This window comes from Hyperolius riggenbachi, chromosome 8 (assembly GCF_040937935.1).
Source record: "Hyperolius riggenbachi isolate aHypRig1 chromosome 8, aHypRig1.pri, whole genome shotgun sequence".
Lineage (NCBI taxonomy): Eukaryota > Metazoa > Chordata > Amphibia > Anura > Hyperoliidae > Hyperolius > Hyperolius riggenbachi.
This window is the reverse complement of record NC_090653.1, coordinates 195,918,721-195,937,767: the sequence shown is the minus strand read 5'-3', so window position 1 is coordinate 195,937,767 and position 19,047 is coordinate 195,918,721. Positions and strand designations below refer to the sequence as shown.

General features: G+C 46.2%; 1 protein-coding gene across 3 annotated transcripts in view; it reads left to right on the top strand.

Annotated features, from left to right (window-relative positions):
- Nucleotides 1-19,047, top strand: part of DRP2 (dystrophin related protein 2) — a 697,048-nt gene that overhangs the window by 92,445 nt on the left and 585,556 nt on the right. For all 3 annotated transcript variants that reach the window (XM_068248074.1, XM_068248073.1, XM_068248072.1), the window contains exon 3: nt 2,037-2,193. In XM_068248074.1, the coding sequence (XP_068104175.1) occupies nt 2,037-2,193 (157 nt within the window). The remainder of the gene's footprint in view (nt 1-2,036; nt 2,194-19,047) is intronic.

The following is a 19,047-nucleotide window of genomic DNA, read 5'->3' as shown; positions in this document are numbered from 1 at the left end:
GCACAGATAGAGTACAATTGTACATGCTGCGTTCCGATCGAACAGCCATCTGCGCTAATGGATGTGAACGAAGCCTTTGCAACCATGTCTCAGAACTTTTTTTGTTGATGTAGTCCAGGCACTTAATGCACTGTGCCAGTAGGTAATCAGGAAAGACAGGAACACACAGCATTCCTGACACGAGCTTTGTAATGCTACCACAAAGTAGTTGCAGTGGGTGTAGCAGGAATTGTTTAATAAATGGTTCTAAACACAGCGATATCTGATGTGCGAGGCAAGCATCCTTGCAAATTTGTGGTGGCAGCTATGTGTGTTCAACGGTTAATAGGTTAGTGGAAAAACTATACACATGGTGATGTTGGGAGAATTCACATTGTTTGAAAACTACAATAAACACTATTCATGGGCGTAACAATAGATGCTACAGCCCATGCGCCCGCGGGGGGCGCTCAGGGCCGTTTTGGGGGGCTGGAGGGGTCGCAGCATGAGGGGAAAGCTATGGCAACACTTGGCGTGGAGGGGGAACGGTCCCCCCCCCGCGTACGTTAAAAAGGGGCGATGGGAAAAAAGGGCGCCGGGTTTTTAACGATAAACATGGATTACGTTTAAAAATGTATTTCGTTTAAAAGTAATGTTTTTAAACGTTATAAATCATTAAATAATGTGCATTAAATCGGCAATTGTAAAAACGTTAATCTTTCGTTTAAATAATGAAACGTATAATAACGTTTAAAAAAAAAATTACTAAGTAACCCTCCCTGTACTTACCCCTAACCCCTAGACCCCCCTGTTGATGCCTAAACCTAAGACCCCCCTGTTGGTGCCTAAGTAACTCTCCCTGTACCTACCCCTAACCCCTAGACCCCCCTGTTAGTGCCTAAACCTAAGACCCCCCTGTTGGTGCCTAAACCTAAGACCCCCCTGTTAGTGCCTAAACCTAAGACCACCCTGTTGGTGCCTAAACCTAAGACCCCCCTGTTGGTGCCTAAACCTAAGACCCCCCTTTTGGTGCCTAAACCTAAGACCCCCTGTTGGTGCCTAAACCTAAGACCCCCCTGTTGGTGCCTAAACCTAAGACCCCCCTGTTGGTGCCTAAACCTAAGACCCCCTGTTGGTGCCTAAACCTAGGACCCCCCTGTTGGTGCCTAAACCTAAGACCCCCCTGTTATTTTTTTCGTTTAAAAATAATGTAAAAAAAAAAAAAAAAGAAAAGAAAAAAAAAGTAATGTTTTTCGTTTAAAAATAATGTTTGGAAAAAATATTGTACTGGTTTTCGTTTAAAAATAATATTTAAACATGTATAAATCATTAAATAATGTGTAATCATGAGAAACAGTAATAAAACATTAAGTCTCCGGGCGCCGCTTTTAAAACGTTAGTTTTCTCCGGCGCCCTTTTTTCCTACCGGGCGCCCATTAAACGATATTTATTATAGAAGTGAATGGCGGCGCCCGATTTGTCCACTAGCCTCAGGCGCCCGAATTTACTGTTTCCCCCCCCCCCTCCCTCACCTCGGGCTCTCCCCTCTGTGCTCCCTTCCAGCTTCAATATCCATATGTGTGCAGTGGCGGGCAGCGGCACCTACATACCTTCCGTGTGCTCCAGCGTGGACACTTCTCTCTGTAACCTCTGACACGACTTCCTGTATAAACAGGAAGTCACGTCAGACACTAGAGAGAGAAGCGTTTTTGTCAAGAAATGGTTATAAAACACCTTTATATGTTTGTATGTGTTTAAAAGGCAACAGTGCCAGCTATCGGCTGGTGATTGCTGCACCTATTGCCTGAAGCATTAAGCTCCAAAGTGATGGCTGAGAATCACCTTGAAAATTCCAGATATGCCACCATGGGCCCACTTTTGCTTTCTAAAATCTTCAATTGGTATTTGCTCTTGATTATCAAACAGTGCAAAGTAGTTGATAACTAATAACTCGGGCTCCTTATTCAATTGTTGTGTTGTTTTTTTCTACTTGTTTATTCAGGATTTGTTTTTAATTCTCATTATACCTAGCTATTTCTTTGTCATCATTTCTTTAGGGCTCGTCTAGAAGCATTTGCAGATCCCACTCTCAAGCTGCAACCACCACTGCAGGAAATCATTGACTGGCTAGGGCAAAAAGATGAAGAACTATCAGCTCAGCTTCCTCTACGTGGTGACTTATCTATGGTTCAGCAGACTAAAGATAAACACCTGGTAAGATCAGCGTTTTATGGGTAATCTACCAGCTGCAACCTTATGGATTAGTAAAGACTGGGTTTAATTAGCACAGTTTTAAATCTTTGGATATTTTGAATTCTAAGTTAAAAATGTAACAGGAGCTAGGGACAATAGTTTCTCAAGAATGCACTTCTATTTCAGCAGGGTTTGTATCTTCACTTGCTGTTAATTTGAGTCTCTCCAGGTGTTATGGCTTGTATTTGATAAATGCCCCAGGTAATTTAGGCAACAGGTGATGCATTAGAATACTGGTTATCCGGGTATCCGGATCCAATCCAATCCAATCAAATTCAGTGTTTAGTAGGGTCTTGTGTACAGTGCTGCTCTCCCCCAGCCTTTCTACCCCTCCCCAGGTGCTGTGTCCTGTAGTGATGCTTGAGGAGTCTGGGCACTGAGAGAAAAGGCTTTCTATTCTCTGCACAATTGTTCTAATGACTGCATCTGCTCAGCCACTGATAAGGAATCATACAAAGTTTTTTAGACAAAGATGTGTAGACAGTCCCTATTCAATGTGCTGCAGGCTCTTCTGTACAGCATCCAGCCCCCAACCTCTCTACCCCTACCAAAGTGCTGTGTACAGTAGTGATGCTAGAGAAGGCTGCAGAGCCACTTCTGCTCCATCAGAGAGAGACAGAGTAAGTGTAATAAGCTGATACGGGGAGCAGTTTGGCGGGAGGGGGCCCCATTCAAAGTTTCGCAGAGGGGGCCCAGTGATTTCTAGTTACGCCCCTGTCAGTATTTTTGGGCCAAATAATCATGCAAATCCCAGTGCCTTAGAAAGACACTAAAGTTTTTTTTTGTTTTTTTTTTACCTCTTTTTATACTTCAGTCATCATCATCATTTGTTTCACTGCATCCCCACAGCAGAATGAGTATTTATGCCAACCAAAATGCCCTAAATAGTTTCCACGACTTCTGGCAGAATTTGCTTCCAGGAAGAGGCAGAGCTGTATACAGTAGCTCTGTCTCTTCACCAGTCAATAGCTGTGTATCTCCGCCTCTCCCCGCCCTTCTCTGATTACTTTCATTATAATTATGCTGCCCCTCATGCGCGCAACCCTCCCAAGCTCTGTGCACATACCGGCATAGGAATAACACAAACGGAGACGGCACACAAAGCGACTCAGCAAATCACTGTATTAGCAGCTGTAACATCTGTAGGAATGGCAGCTGGGGACACGCAGGGTGCACCCGCAGCCGCCTTTGCTTCCTCTTCTCAGACCTCATCCGTTCCGTGGGTGTCTAGCACGCCGGGAGCGGTATTGTCATCTGCTCATAGGGTCGCTGTCTCGCGCGGGCGCGTGCGGAAACAGGACCTTTATGCTGGGAGAAGGCGCGTCAGCTGACCTGCTGGTCGGCTGACGTCAGAGGTGACTCTCGCCACTCGGATTGGCTGTTCCGAGATGGGCGCGGCTGAGAGTCTTCCTCGGCTTCATAAAGCCTTCATTCACCATTCGCAAACTGTCTGCTGTCGTGAATACTTTGTGTTAGCGCTCAGACCTTAGACTAGTTCCCAGGTGTTGAAACCAAGGACTTCACACCAGACTAGGAATTGTGATATTGTTATTGATTACTTGTGTATGATTCTGGCTATACTCTGACCTCGCATTTACTTACTGATTCTGTACTTCCGCCTATATGATCCCTGTTGCTGAACCTCTGCCTGATTACCTACTATTCTCTTGCCTATCGCTCTGTACTGATATTACCTCTCTGTTGCCGAACCTGGCCTGTCTGACCACTCCTCTCACCAGTGGGCCCTTGCCACTGGTGAGGTGTTTATATATACCCACCAGCTCCTCTGGTGAGGTGACACTTGTTTCTGATAGTCCCTTGCCAGCTCCTCTGGTAAGGGTTTGTTAAACTATACAGTTACCGTGTCTGATAGTACTTTACCAGCTCCTCTGGTAAAGTCTTGTTAGTTAATACTGTCTTATCACTGATAGTACCTTGCCAGCTCCACTGGTAAGGTGTTGCCAAACTATCTCGTTCTGTTGTAGCTAGGACCCACCAGATCCACTGGTGAGGGCTAGCGTTGATTCCAGTTAGTACCCACCAGTTACTCTGGTGAGGTTCAGAGTTAGTATATAGCTCCAGCGATGGATAGTACCTTGCCAGCTCCTCTGGTAAGGGTTAGCTACACTACTCAGTCACTTATGCTGTTAGTACCTTACCAGCTCCTCTGGTAAGGTTTAGCCAAACTCTCTCTTTTAATTATACTTTACCAGCTCCTCTGGTAAAGGTCTATTGTTTATATTTGTGTTGTTAGACTCTCCAGCTCCACTGGAGAAGTCTATACTGTTGCACCAAACACCACACCTTACTCTCTGCTAGCTATACTTGTATTATTGGTGATACTGCAGATCACCACATAATCAGGTATAGCGTCTGTATTATTTGTGGTTCTGCAGAGCACAAATAATCGGACATCTGAGTTGCAGCACCCAATCGTTGCAGCAGCATACAGAGGCAAACGACATGTTTCGGGCGGAGCCTTTGTCCAGTCATCCTGTAAGAGGTCATTCAACTCATCTTTCCAAATTTTCTCACTTTTAATTAGAATTTTTTTTTATTTTTTAGATGTAGTGTGAGCTAATAGATTAACAACAGGAGATGGATCAATAACTAGATCAATTATCTGCCTTTGCCCAGCAAAAGTAAATTTAAATTGTAGGTAATCAAAGCAGTTCAGACCATTCATCGGTAGTTATAGTAGGGCCAAAAGGCCTGAATAAGAAACACACTACTGATCCCTAAGCACTTGGTAAGCAGTTGCAGCACCCTACCCTACCAACTTAGCTAAAAGTCAATTTATCAAATCAGGAAGAGACAAATTCCTCCATAGTGGTGATAGGCAAGTAAATCCCTGCTGTAAAGTTCTTACTCTAAAGGTGGCCACACACCATAACATTTTTTAAATATCTGTTCAATTTAAGATTTGCAATCAATTTTTCTGACTGATTGTAACATTTCAAAAATATGACCAATGTACCACACACCTATGTTAAATTTTTTCCTCAATTATGATAAAAATGATTGGAAACTCAGAGAAAATTGCTAGGGTGTGTATATTAATAAATTAACAATCCAACACACACCATACAATCTTTAGTAGAAATTGAAGAGAAATATCTGGCATTCAGGATCAATTTAAATAAAAAAAATAAAATAAAGCCTAATACACAGAATGGGATTTCAAGAGCCAATTCATAAATTCTCTCAAGGGATATTTTAAGTCAGGAGTATCACATCCAGCCAAGTCTTGCTATTGTGCGGCTATAAAATACAGGATTAGGTACTGCTAATTTTCCCTCATCCTTGTGATATTGCAGATATTATCAGGCATGCTCGAATGTACCCAAATTCGATTCGAGTACATTCGAATTCGGGTCTGGGTCAAATTCGGATTCGGCCAAATCGAATGGACTCGAATTCGATTCGGGTGCATTCATTCGGATCCGGGTCAGGGGAAATTCGGCCGTGAATTAGTGATTCAAAACCCGCCGAATTTAAGGGTTAATTGCAAAGCCCCCTTAAATGCCAGAATCACCAAATTTGCAGGTTATGTTAAGAAGAAAAGTGGGAGCAAGGGGGAAAAAAATTAAAAAAGACCTTATACTTTTTGAGAAAATCGTTTTTAAAAGTTCAAATAAAAAAAAAAGATACATTTAAATGCCGGTCAATGACAGATCGTGGGAAATATTTCCCAGCAGTTAGTAGCAAATCCCCCTTACATCCTAGCAAAACCAAATTTGCAAATTATGTTAAAAAGATAGTGGGGAACAATATTTTTTTTTTTTATTAAAAATGTTTATTTTTGGGGATGTTCTGAGTGTGGGAAATCTGAAAAAAATGACTGCCCCCCTCCCAGGAGAAGTGAGTATAGGGGTACAAAGTACCTCTTACCCATTTCCACAAAGGGTTAAATTAAATAAAAACACAACGACAAGAAAAGTATTTTAATAATCTTAATCAACCAGAAATACTTACCTGTACCTTTAAAAAAAATGTTCCCACAGAAATAATATCCTTGGAAATGATCCAACGTATAAAGTATCCTCTATCTTGCGATCTTCAATTACCTTGATTGAAGATCTCTCATGGCAATTAGCAATACTATACCTTACAATGCGTCCTACGTGTGGACGCATAGCACCGGCTCCCGCTGTCCTCCCCGCCTTCTCACCTGTCACCCTTACCTAGCCTGGCACCTGGTGCACCCATGGGTGCACTGGGTGCCACCCTAGGTGAGGGTGACAGGTGCAGGCAGGTGGGGAGCCAGCGGGAGCCAGCGCTATACGTCCTGCACAGGACGCATTCTAAGGTATAGTAATGAGCCGGTTCTTTTTGTATTCAATCGAATGAATCGATTCAGAGCCGGTTCATTTGATTCAATACAAAAAGAACCGACTCATTGATGAGCCGGTTACTATACCTTAGAATGTGTCCTGTGCAGGGCGTATAGCGCTGGCTCCCGCGATCTCTCCCCACCTGCCTGCATCTGTCACCCTCACCTAGGGTGGCACCTGGTGCACCCAAGGGTGCACCAGGTGCCAGGCTAGGTGAGGGTGACAGGTGAGGAGGCGGGGAGGACACCGGGAGCCGGTGCTATGCGTCCGCAAGCAGGACGCATTGTAAGGTATAGTATTGCTAATTGCCGTGGGAGATCTTCAATCAAGGTAATTGAAGATCGCAAGATAGAGGATACTGTATACATTACATCGTTTCGAGGATATTGCCGTGGAAACATTTTTTAAAAGATACAGGTAAGTATTTCTGGTTAATTAAGATTAAATACTTTTCTCGTCGTCGCTTTTATTTCATTTAACCCTTTGTGGAAATGGGTATTCTCATTTCTCCTGGGAGGGGGGTGGGCATCTGGGGTCCCGTTCTTAAAGGGGACTCACAGATGCCACCATGACCTCTCCCCCCCCCCCCAGGGAGTCGTCGCCCCCCCCCCCCCCTTCAGGGAGTGGACCTCCTATATCACTTTCCAAAATCTCACATTTTTTCAAATGGCGATGGCTCAGCAGTGGCAAATTTTCTAGCATTGTTGGGACTCTTAGGGGGATCATGACTGGTGAGTTTCGGGCCCTTACCTTACCGTTCGGCAGAAACCTGCGCTTTTGTACCCTGAAAACCTAGGCCCCAATGAAATTCTATGAGGGATTTTAGCACTTTTGCACCCCCATAACCCTGGTTTGCAGAGATCTAGGGAACCCAACATTGGAGTGCAAGTACAACAATATGCCTTCTACCTGCATGAGACATGTCGTGAGATTCAGACTTTGCTAACGGCCATGGCTGCGATTTATGTTCGTCAGAATCTCCACCATTAACATTGCCAAAATAAACAGGTTTTGTGACCCTAGGCAATGACCTCTTTGGCCTAGGGGCCCGAAACTCACCAGTCATGATCCCCCTAAGAGTCCCTACAATGCTAGAAAATTTGCCACTGCTGAGCCATCACCCTTTGAAAAAATGTGAGATTTTTGAAAGTGATATAGGAGGCCCAATGAAAGCCTATGGGGGATTTTAGCACTTTTGCACCCCATAACTCTGGTTTGCAGAGATTTAGGGAACCCAACATTGGAGTGCAAGTACAACAATATGCCTTCTACCTGCATGAGACATGTCGTGAGATTCAGACTTTGCTAACGGCCATGGCTGTGATTTATGTTCTTAAAAGAAAGAAAACTGCGCCTGCCAAAATTGTTATACCAAAAACAGTCAGTCTTTCACATGAGTATTCGCTATCACAATGCCTTGTATATTAGTCCACGTTGCTGTGACAGCGCTCCTCTTGGGATCTAAAACAGAAAGCCGCACATAGTGCATTACTGCAGTCTCAAATTTCACATTTCATCCACGCCACCCAACACGTGCAAAAGTGATATTAGTGTGCTCCACTCAGTGAGAAACAATCCCCTCCAACCTAGCAGCTCACCAGATGGACACCACTTTAAAGTCCAGGTGGGTCTAGCGCGCAGCCTTCAAGCGGCCAACTTTAAATTACAGCCTCCACACTTGTTTTTTCACACAGCCAAGTAAATCCAGATTTATTGCACAATTCCGCATGTAAAAAATATATAAAAACAAACATAGCGTAATCCAGTATTTAAATAGTCACAAAGGCCTGCACAATCCAGCGCACTCACGTGACTAGATGAATAAAGGGCATCTCGGGCATCACAGCCCACCAATATCGTTCACCCTCTAGCGGCACCGGCATCCCGATACTCCGCTCTCCTTCACTCTGTGCGAGCGTACTTCCCGCTGCCCAGTGACTTCAGCGCTCCTGGCTCCGCCCTACGTGTTTCGTCCAATGGACTCGTCAGGGGCTGACGTCACAAGGGTGCCGACGTCTCTTATAGTGTGGACTCCTCCCCATATGTGCGCAAAAACGACGACGTTCCTAATTACCCATATTGTGCGCTCCTCTCCGCCCACGTCATCAGCGTGTGCCTGGAACGCGCCCACCATGGACTTCCCCATGGTGGCACTCCATGCTTAAATATACTGATACTGAGCGCCATCTACTGGTAGAATAACTAAATACTCATTACTCATAATCCTACTAAAAATGATGATCGATAGAATAAAAATTATTATTAAAAATGCTTAAAAACTTGAGCAAGGAACAACTAATAAATATATATAAAAATATATATAATTAATAAATATCTAATATATATATATATATATATATATATATATATAATATTTATAGAGTCGAACACACTAATATCACTTTTGCACGTGTTGGGTGGCGTGGATGAAATGTGGAATTTGAGACTGCAGTAATAGTAATGCACTATGTGTGATTTATGTTCGTCAGAATCTCCACCATTAACATTGCCAAAATAAACAGGTTTTTGTGACCCTAGGCTATGACCTCTATGGCTTAGGGGCCCGAAACTCACCAGTCATGATCCCCCTAAGAATCCCTACAATGCTAGAAAATGTACCACTGCTGAGCCATCGCCCTTTGAAAAGATTTGAGATTTTTTAAAGTGAAATAGGGAGCCCAATAAAAGGGGATGGCAAAATTCAGCACATTGCACCCCTATAACTCTGGTTGGTTATCACCCGCCGACTTTAGCAGTTAAAAGCAATGGCCCCTTACATCCTAGCAACCCCAAATTTGAAGGATATGTTAAAAAGATAGCAGGAAACAATATTTAAAGGACTTCCGTGGCCACAAATGTGAAAAAAGTTAAATACCTTTCCATAATCCAGATCCATGGAGGATGCCATCCGCGCCCTCCCGTTCATTCCGCCATGGCTCCCGCAGTAGTACCGGCCCCGGTCGGGTCCCTACCCCTCCGGGTCGGGTTCTCATTCCCCCCCTCAATATGGCTGTCACAGATTGCCGCAGCTGCGCATCCCGCATAGACGCTATTGCGGCTGCCCAGCTCGTGGGCCTCCTCCCGATGCGTCCGATGTATGCACGCATATTGATGACGCAGTGGGAGGAGGCCCTAGAGGTGCGCAGCCGAAAATGCGTCTATGTGGACTGCAGCTGCAGCAATCTGTGGCGGCCATATTGAGGGAGGAATGAGAACCCGACCCGTTCGGAGGGGTCGTGACCCGACCGGGGCCGGCATTACTGTGCGAGCCATGGCGGAATGAAAGGGAGGGCGCGGATGGCGTCCTCCATGGATCTGGATTATGAGAAGGTATTTTTTTCACATTTGTGGCCTCGAAAGCCCTTTGAATATTGTTTCCTGCTATATTTTTAACATATCTGTAACATCTGTAGGAATGGCGGCTGGGGACACGCAGGGTGTACCCGCAGCCGCCTTTGCTTCCTGTTCTCAGACCTCATCCGTTCCGTCGGTGTCTAGCACGCCGGGAACGGTATTGTCATCTGCTCATAGAGTCGCTGTTTCGCGCGGGCGCGCGCGGAGACAAGACCTTTATGCTGGGAGAAGGCGCGTCAGCTGACCTGCTGGATGGCTGACGTCAGAGGTGACTCTCGCCGCTCGGATTGGCTGTTCCGAGATGGGCGCGGCTGAGAGTCTTCCTCGGCTTTATAAAGCCTTCATTCGCCATTCGCAAACTGTCTGCTGTCGTGAATACTTTGTGTTAGCGCTCAGACCTTGGACTAGTTCCCAGGTGTTGAAACCAAGGACTTCACACCAGACTAGGAATTGTGATATTGTTATTGATTACTTGTGTATGATTCTGGCTATACTCTGACCTCGCATTTGCTTACTGATTCTGTACTTCCGCCTATCTGATCCCTGTTACTGAACTTCTGCCTGATTACCTACTATTCTCTTGCCTATCGCTCTGTACTGATATTACCTCTCTGTTGCCGAACCTGGCCTGTCTGACCACTCCTCTCACCAGTGGGCCCTTGCCACTGGTGAGGTGTTTATATATACCCACCAGCTCCTCTGGTGAGGTGACACTTGTTTCTGATAGTCCCTTGCCAGCTCCTCTGGTAAGGGTTTGTTAAACTATACAGTTACCGTGTCTGATAGTACTTTACCAGCTCCTCTGGTAAAGTCTTGTTAATTAATACTGTCTTATTACTGATAGTACCTTGCCAGCTCCACTGGTAAGGTGTTGCCAAACTATCTCGTTCTGTTGTAGCTAGGACCCACCAGATCCACTGGTGAGGGCTAGCGTTGATTCCAGTTAGTACCCACCAGTTACTCTGGTGAGGTTCAGAGTTAGTATATAGCTCCAGTGACGGATAGTACCTTGCCAGCTTCTCTGGTAAGGGCTAGCTAAACTACTCAGTCACTTGTGCTGTTAGTACCTTACCAGCTCCTCTGGTAAGGTTTAGCCAAACTGCTTTGACTCTCTCTTTTAATTATACTTTACCAGCTACTCTGGTAAAGGTCTATTGTTTATATTTGGAGAAGTCTATACTGTTGCACCAAACACCACACCTTACTCTCTGCTAGCTATACTTGTATTATTGGTGATACTGCAGATCACCACATAATCAGGTATAGCGTCTGTATTATTTGTGGTTCTGCAGAGCACAAATAATCGGATGTCTGAGTTGCAGCACCCAATCGTTACAGAACAGCAGACCAGAAAAAATATGGAGACACTGTGCAATCGGGTCGACTTGTTAGCCACAACTCTTAATGAGCTCATTAAGACGGTTAATGCACAGCAGACTCAAATTGATCAACTGGTTGAGTCAGTTAACCGGCTAATAGATTCTAATGCACAAGTGTCAACCCCTCGTGCGATTGAACCTAGGGTGCTGAACCTAGGTCCTGAAAAGTTCTCGGGGCATCGGTCTGATTTTTGAAATTTCAAACACCGTTGTTTATCATACTTTGAGCTACGGCCAGTCTCCTCAGGATCAGAAGGTCAGAGAGTGACATTTATTAAGACATTACTATCTGGTGATTCGCAGTCTTGGGCCTACAGTCTTCCCCAGGGGCATGAGGCCTTGGCATCAGTTAATGATTTCTTTAGGGCGATGGCAATTATATATGATGATCCTGATTTAGCAGCCACGTCAGAGAGGAAATTAAAGACCCTCAGGCAGGGGCATAATCCCGTCAAAACCTACGCGGCAGAGTTTAGGAGATGGGCAGTGTCAGCCAGGTGGGGGCAGTACGCACTCTTAGACTGTTTCCTATCAGGATTATCGGATGCGGTAGCTGATTTGATGTTGGGTCATCCTGAACCCAAATCGTTGGATGAGGCCATATCCTTGGCAATTAAAATTGATAGGCGAGTTCGCTATCAAAGACAGACTCGGGGTAAAGTTCTAGGCAGATTTGCTTCTAGTACTTTCACGGCTCCTGTGCCATCCTCTCCACCTCATGAGGAGCCAATGCAGATAGGGCATTCCTGGGAGGGACAGGTTTGCACCACTCAGGCCTTTATAGACTCAGGTTCGGCTGTTAATGTTATGGCTTATGATTTTGCTATTAAGTTTGGTTTTCCTTTGACTCCTGTGGGACAACAGGTTCAAATTACTGCAGTGGATGATTCCCCATTGCCTATCAAACACTCCATTACTCAGACACCTGTGTTATCATGTCAATTAGGGGTCCTGCATAAGGAACTGATTCAGTTTCTGGTCCTCAAGATGTCCACCTCCACTGTCATTTTGGGTATGCCATGGCTTAAGAAACATTCTCCTCAGATTGACTGGAGTTCCATGCAATTGTTGACCTGGTCTCCATATTGTCATCATCATTGTTTGGAGAAGGTTAACTTAGCCTCTACTGAGCTTCAAGTGGAGGGGACCGATGAGTCACCCTCTGAACGCCTTGAGATAGATTCCTGGGAGGAGTGGGTATCTACGTTAGGCCCATTCCAGCAGGAGGTACCGGAAGGGAAACCAGAGGGTGTTCTGTTTGTACCTTTACAGTTCAGATTAAAAATTCTTCATATTTTCCATACCCATAAGACTGCCGGTCACCCTGGGATTGCTCGCACTCAGGAGTTGTTAGACCGTTGTGTATGGTGGCCCTCAATAGTGTCTGATTGTAAGGAGTTCGTAGGGAATTGCTCTGTGTGTGCTAGAAGTAAGGCATGCAGACGGGCTCCTGTAGGTATCCTACAGTCACTTCCAGTGCCTGAGCAACCATGGACCCATGTGTCCATGGACTTTGTGGGTGAACTGCCCAGATCTGAGGGTAAAACAGTCATATGGGTGGTAGTCAATAGGTTCAGTAAGATGGCCCACTTTATCCCATTGGACGGACTCCCCACTGCACAGGAATTGGCGGAGCTCTTCATCCACCACATCTTTAGACTACATGGGATCCCAGAGAATGTTGTGTCAGATAGGGGAGTCCAGTTCGTGTCCAGGTTTTGGAAGGCCTTCTGCCATCACATGGGAATGAACCTGTCATTTTCCTCCGGCTACCACCCACAGACAAACGGGCAGACTGAAAGATTCAATCAGTCACTAGATCAGTTCTTAAGATGCTACGTGGCTGATGCTCAGATGGATTGGGTCAAATTCTTGCCTTTTGCAGAATTTGCCCACAATAATTTGAAAAGTGCTTCCTCGGGTTTCTCCCCTTTTCAGGTGGTAACGGGGAGATCACCAAAATTCTCTCCATTGCCGGTGGTGTCATCACCACTCCTGGCTTTGGAGGAATGGCAGGAAAATTTAAAAGAGATCAGGGGAAAAGTAAAAAGGAATTTGAAAAAGGCCTTTACCACCCAGAAAAAAACAGGCAGATAAGAGACGTTCTGCGGAGTGGAATTTTGTTCTGGGGGATTTAGTGGGCAACTCTACTAGGCATTTGAATTTAAAGCAGCCCTCTGCTAAATTGGGTCCCAAGTTTATAGGGCCATATCCTGTGTCCAAGAGGGTCAACAATGTCACTTATGTTGTTTCACTCCCACCCAGCTTCAGAGGTGTTAGAACGTTCCATGTATCCCTCTTGAAAACTGCTGTGCACGTGGATTCCTCTCCCCCCTGTGGTAATTGATGGAAAGCCAGAGTACGTGATAGAGCAGATATTGGATTCTCGGGTGGTGCGTAACTCCATTCAGTACCTGGTCCACTGGAGAGGGTATGGGGCAGAGGAGAGATCTTGGGTACCAACTTCTCGCATGCACGCGGAGGAACTCATAGAAGAGTTTCACAAGTCACATCCTGATAGGCCTGGAGGATCGTGTCTGGAGTCCACGGCTAGTGGGGGGGGTACTGTAACATCTGTAGGAATGGTGGCTGGGGACACGCAGGGTGTACCCGCAGCTGCCTTTGCTTCCTCTTCTCAGACCTCATCCGTTCCGTGGGTGTCTAGCACGCCGGGAACGATATTGTCATCTGCTCATAGAGTCGCTGTTTCGCGCGGGCGCGCGCGGAGACAGGACCTTTATGCTGGGAGAAGGCGCGTCAGCTGACCTGCTGGTCGGCTGACGTCAGAGGTGACTCTCACCGCTCGGATTGGCTGTTCCGAGATGGGCGCGGCTGAGAGTCTTCCTCGGCTTTATAAAGCCTTCGTTCGCCATTCGCAAACTGTCTGCTGTCGTGAATACTTTGTGTTAGCGCTCAGACCTTAGACTAGTTCCCAGGTGTTGAAACCAAGGACTTCACACCAGACTAGGAATTGTGATATTGTTATTGATTACTTGTGTATGATTCTGGCTATACTCTGACCTCGCATTTGCTGACTGATTCTGCACTTCCGCCTATCTGATCCCTGTTGCTGAACTTCTGCCTGATTACCTACTATTCTCTTGCCTATCGCTCTGTACTGATATTACCTCTCTGTTGCCGAACCTTGCCTGTCTGACCACTCCTCTCACCAGTGGGCCCTTGCCACTGGTGAGGTGTTTATATATACCCACCAGCTCCTCTGGTGAAGTGACACTTGTTTCTGATAGTCCCTTGCCAGCTCCTCTGGTAAGGGTTCGTTAAACTATACAGTTACCGTGTCTGATAGTACTTTACCAGCTCCTCTGGTAAAGTGTTGTTAATTAATACTGTCTTATCACTGATAGTACCTTGCCAGCTCCACTGGTAAGGTGTTGCCAAACTATCTCGTTCTGTTGTAGCTAGGACCCACCAGATCCACTGGTGAGTAGAGTTGGGCCGAACGGTTCGCCTGCGAACGGTTCCATGCGAACTTCAGTGGTTCGCGTTCGCGTCCCGCAGGCGAACCTTTGCGGAAGTTCGGTTCGCCCCATAATGCACATGGAGGGTCAACTTTGACCCTCTACATCACAGTCAGCAGGCCCAGTGTAGCCAATTAGGCTACACTAGCCCCTAGAGCCCCACCCCCCCCTTATATAAGGCAGGCAGCGGCGGCCATTACGGTCACTCGTGTGCTGCCTGCGTTAGTGAGAGTAGGGCGAGCTGCTGCAGACTGTCTCTCAGGGAAAGATTAGTTAGGCTTAACTTGTTCCTGTCTGGCTGCATACCTGTTCTGTGAACCCACCACTGCATACCTGTGCTGTGAACCCACCACTGCATATCTGTGCTGTGAACCCACCACTGCATACCTGTGCTGTGAACCCACCACTGCATACCTGTGCTGTGAACCCACCACTGCATACCTGTGCTGTGAACCCACCACTGCATACCTGTTCAGTGAACCTGCCACTGCATACCTGTTCTGTTCAGTGGACCCGCCACTGTATACCTGTTCATTGAACCCACCACTGCATACCTGTGCTGTGAACCCACCACTGCATACCTGTTCTGTGAACCCACCACTGCATACCTGTTCAGTGAACCCGCCACTGCATACCTGTTCTGTTCAGTGGACCCGCCACTGTATACCTGTTCAGTGAACCCGCCACTGCATACCTGTTCTGTTCAGTGGACCCGCCACTGTATACCTGTTCAGTGAACCCGCCACTGCATACCTGTTGTGTTCAGTGAACCTGCCACTGCATACCTGTTCTGTGAACCCGCCACTGTATACCTGTTCTGTTTAGTGAACCCGCCACTGTATACCTGTTCTGTTTAGTGAACCCGCCACTGCATACCTGTTCTGTTCAGTGGACCATATGGGCTGTAAAGCCACCAAAACCTGCACTCTCGCCATGATGCGCACCAGTCCAGCACGGCCGTCACTACACAAACAGCTGTTTGCGCTGCGTTACACGGTGAGTTTGGTGTGTCAGTGTGAAGCAGTACCTTAATTACACTACCTGATTGATGTATACACATGCAAGATGTTTGAAAGCACTTTAGGCCTGTCATTTAGCATTCAATGTGATTTCTGCCCTTAAAACGCTGCTTTGCGTCAAATCCAGATTTTTCCCGGGGACTTTTGGCATGTATCCCACTCCGCCATGCCCCCCTCCAGGTGTTAGACCCCTTGAAACATCTTTTCCATCACTTTTGTGGCCAGCATAATTATTTTTTTTTTTCAAAGTTCGCATCCCCATTGAAGTCTATTGCGGTTCGCGAACTTTAACGCGAACCGAACCTTCCGCGGAAGTTCGCGAACCAGGTACGCGAACCTAAAATCGGAGGTTCGGCCCAACTCTACTGGTGAGGGCTAGCGTTGATTCCAGTTAGTACCCACCAGTTACTCTGGTGAGGTTCAGAGTTAGTATATAGCTCCAGTGACAGATAGTACCTTGCCAGCTCCTCTGGTAAGGTTTAGCCAAACTGCTTTGACTCTCTCTTTTACTTATACTTTACCAGCTCCTCTGGTAAAGGTCTATTGTTTATATTTGTGTTGTTAGACTCTCCAGCTCCACTGGAGAAGTCTATACTGTTGCACCAAACACCACACCTTACTCTCTGCTAGCTATACTTGTATTATTGGTGATACTGCAGATCACAACATAATCAGGTATAGCGTCTGCATTATTTGTGGTTCTGCAGAGCACAAATAAACAGACGTCTGAGTTGCAGCACCCAATCGTTACAGTATCATACTTGTGGCCTCGGAAGTCTTTTAAAAAAATATTTTTTTTAATGTGCTGAGTGTGGAAAATATGAAAAAAAATGACGTGAAGTCCCCCTTCCCGAGCCTCTGTAACCCCTTGTCCTCCATGCAAGCTGGGATATCCAGAATGCGGAGCCCCGGCCAACTGGGGCTTCGCATCCTGAGCTATACCAGCCAGCGTGGTCCATGGTATGGGGAGGCTTGGGGGGGAGGGGCGAACAAGCCTGCCCCTCCCCCCTAGAGCCCTTGTCCAATCCATGGACAAGGGGCTCTTCCCCACCTCCGGTGTCCCAGGAGGAGGTGGGGGCGACGACTCCCTGGAGGGGTTCATGGTGTCATCTGTGAGTCCCCTTTAAGAAGGGTACCCCAGATGCTGACCCCCCTCCCAGGAGAAATGAGCCCTTTTCCACAAAGGGTATCCCAGATGCCCACCCCCCTCCCAGGAGAAATTACCCATTTCCACAAAGGGTTAAATGAAACAAAAACACGAAAAGAAAAGTATTTTAATAATCTTAATTAACCAGAAATACTTACCTGTACCTTTAAAAAAATGTTCCCACGGGAATATCCTCGGGTGGGAGATCTTCACGGGTAATTGCCATGGGAGATCTTCAATCAAGGTAATTGAAGATCGCAAGATAGAGGATACTGTATACGTTAGATCATTTTGAGGATATTGCCGTGGGAAATTTTTTTTAAAGGTACAGGTAAGTATTTCTGGTTAATTAAGATTATGAAAATGATTTTCTCGTCGTCGTTTTTATTTCATTTAACCCTTTGTGGAAATGGGTAACTCATTTCTCCTGGGAGGGCATCTGGGGTCCCCTTCTTAAAGGGGACACCCAGATGCCACCATGAACTCCCCCTAGGGAGTCGTCGCCTGAGGCACCGGAGGTGGGAAGAGCCCCTTGTCCATGGATTGGACAAGGCCTCCGGGGGGGGAGAGGGAGGCTTGTCCGCCCCTCCCCTTCAGAGCCCCCCCATACCATGCGGGCTGGTATAACTCAGGATGCGAAGCCCCAGTCGGCCGGGGCTTCGCATTCTGGCTATCCCAGCCTGCATGGGGGACAAGGGGTTACAGAGGCTCGAGAGGGGGGACCCCACGTCATTTTTTTTCAGATTTCCCACACTCAGAACATCCCCAAAAATAAACATTTTTATTTTTAAAAAAAAAAAAATTGTTTCCCACTATCTTTTTAACATAACCTGCAAATTTGGTGTTGCTAGGATGTAAGGGGCCTTTGCTATTAACTGCTGGGAAATATTTCCCACGATCTGTCAGTGACCGGCATTTAAATGTATCGTTTTTTTCTTTGAACTTTTAAAACCAATTTTCTCAAAAAGTGTAAGGTCTTTTTGAAAAAAAAATGTTCCCCCTTGATCCCACTTTTCCTGCAACCTGCAAATTTGGTGATTCTGGCATTTAAGGGGGCTTTGTTATTAACCCTTAAAGTCGGCGGGTTTTGGGCGACGGTAGCCGAATCCGAACGGGTTAAAATCCGTGATCACGGCCGAATTCGAGAGGCACTATTCGGGAAAATTCGACTTCGAATTTGGGAGCAGGATCGCTATTCGAATTCGGCAACCATGAAAATCTACAGGATAATTCGGGTACATTCGAATTCGAAAGTCCTGGTGAGCAACCCTGATCTTGATTCAAGGAGATTTTTGTATTCCTGAATCAAATCACTTGTTAGTTAATGTAATTCTTTAAAAACATTTTAAAGCAAATTGTGAATAATTTTGGGCTTCAGCATCATTTTTGGCCAGGTTAGCTTTAGCAAATACAGGGTTTAGACCATGCCACAATCTACTGTATCTTCTACAGTGGTCAATTAAAGGAGCTATTTTCAACGTAAAGCTGAACTGAATTGTGATAAAAAAATACTTTTACTTACCTGGGGCTTCTGCCAGCCCCCTGCAACCTCCCTGTGCCCGCGCCATCTCTGAATAATTCTCCAGTCCACCGCCGTGGCTCCGTTTCTTGACCACAAGTCACCATCCACTGCACCTGGGTAGCCCTGTCCTCAATTGCGTTCCTCTCACCAGGAGCGTCCTGGGCAGGTGCAGTACAAGGTTTTCTAATACTGCACCTGCGCTGGACCATCCCGGTGACGGAAGCGCGAATGAGGACACGCGCGGCCTGGCCTTAGACTTGTAAGTCAGCGGTCGAGAAACAGAGCCACTGCGGGGGACCGGAGGATCATTCAGAGATGGCGCAGGCACAGGGAGGCTGCAGGGTGCTGACAGAAGCCCCAGGTAAGTCAAAGTCTTTTTTTTTTTTTATCATATTTTAGTTCTGCTTTAACGCAAATTGCACAGGATCTGGGGACATATTGATACCTGAAAGATGTGACGCAGTCTAGGATCCAATCTTATTTGATGACTATAAAGCTTGACATCACTATGCTTCACTATACAGAAATTGATCTTGATTAGTTTGAGAGAGAAAAACGAATTAGGTATTTGGTTATCCTGT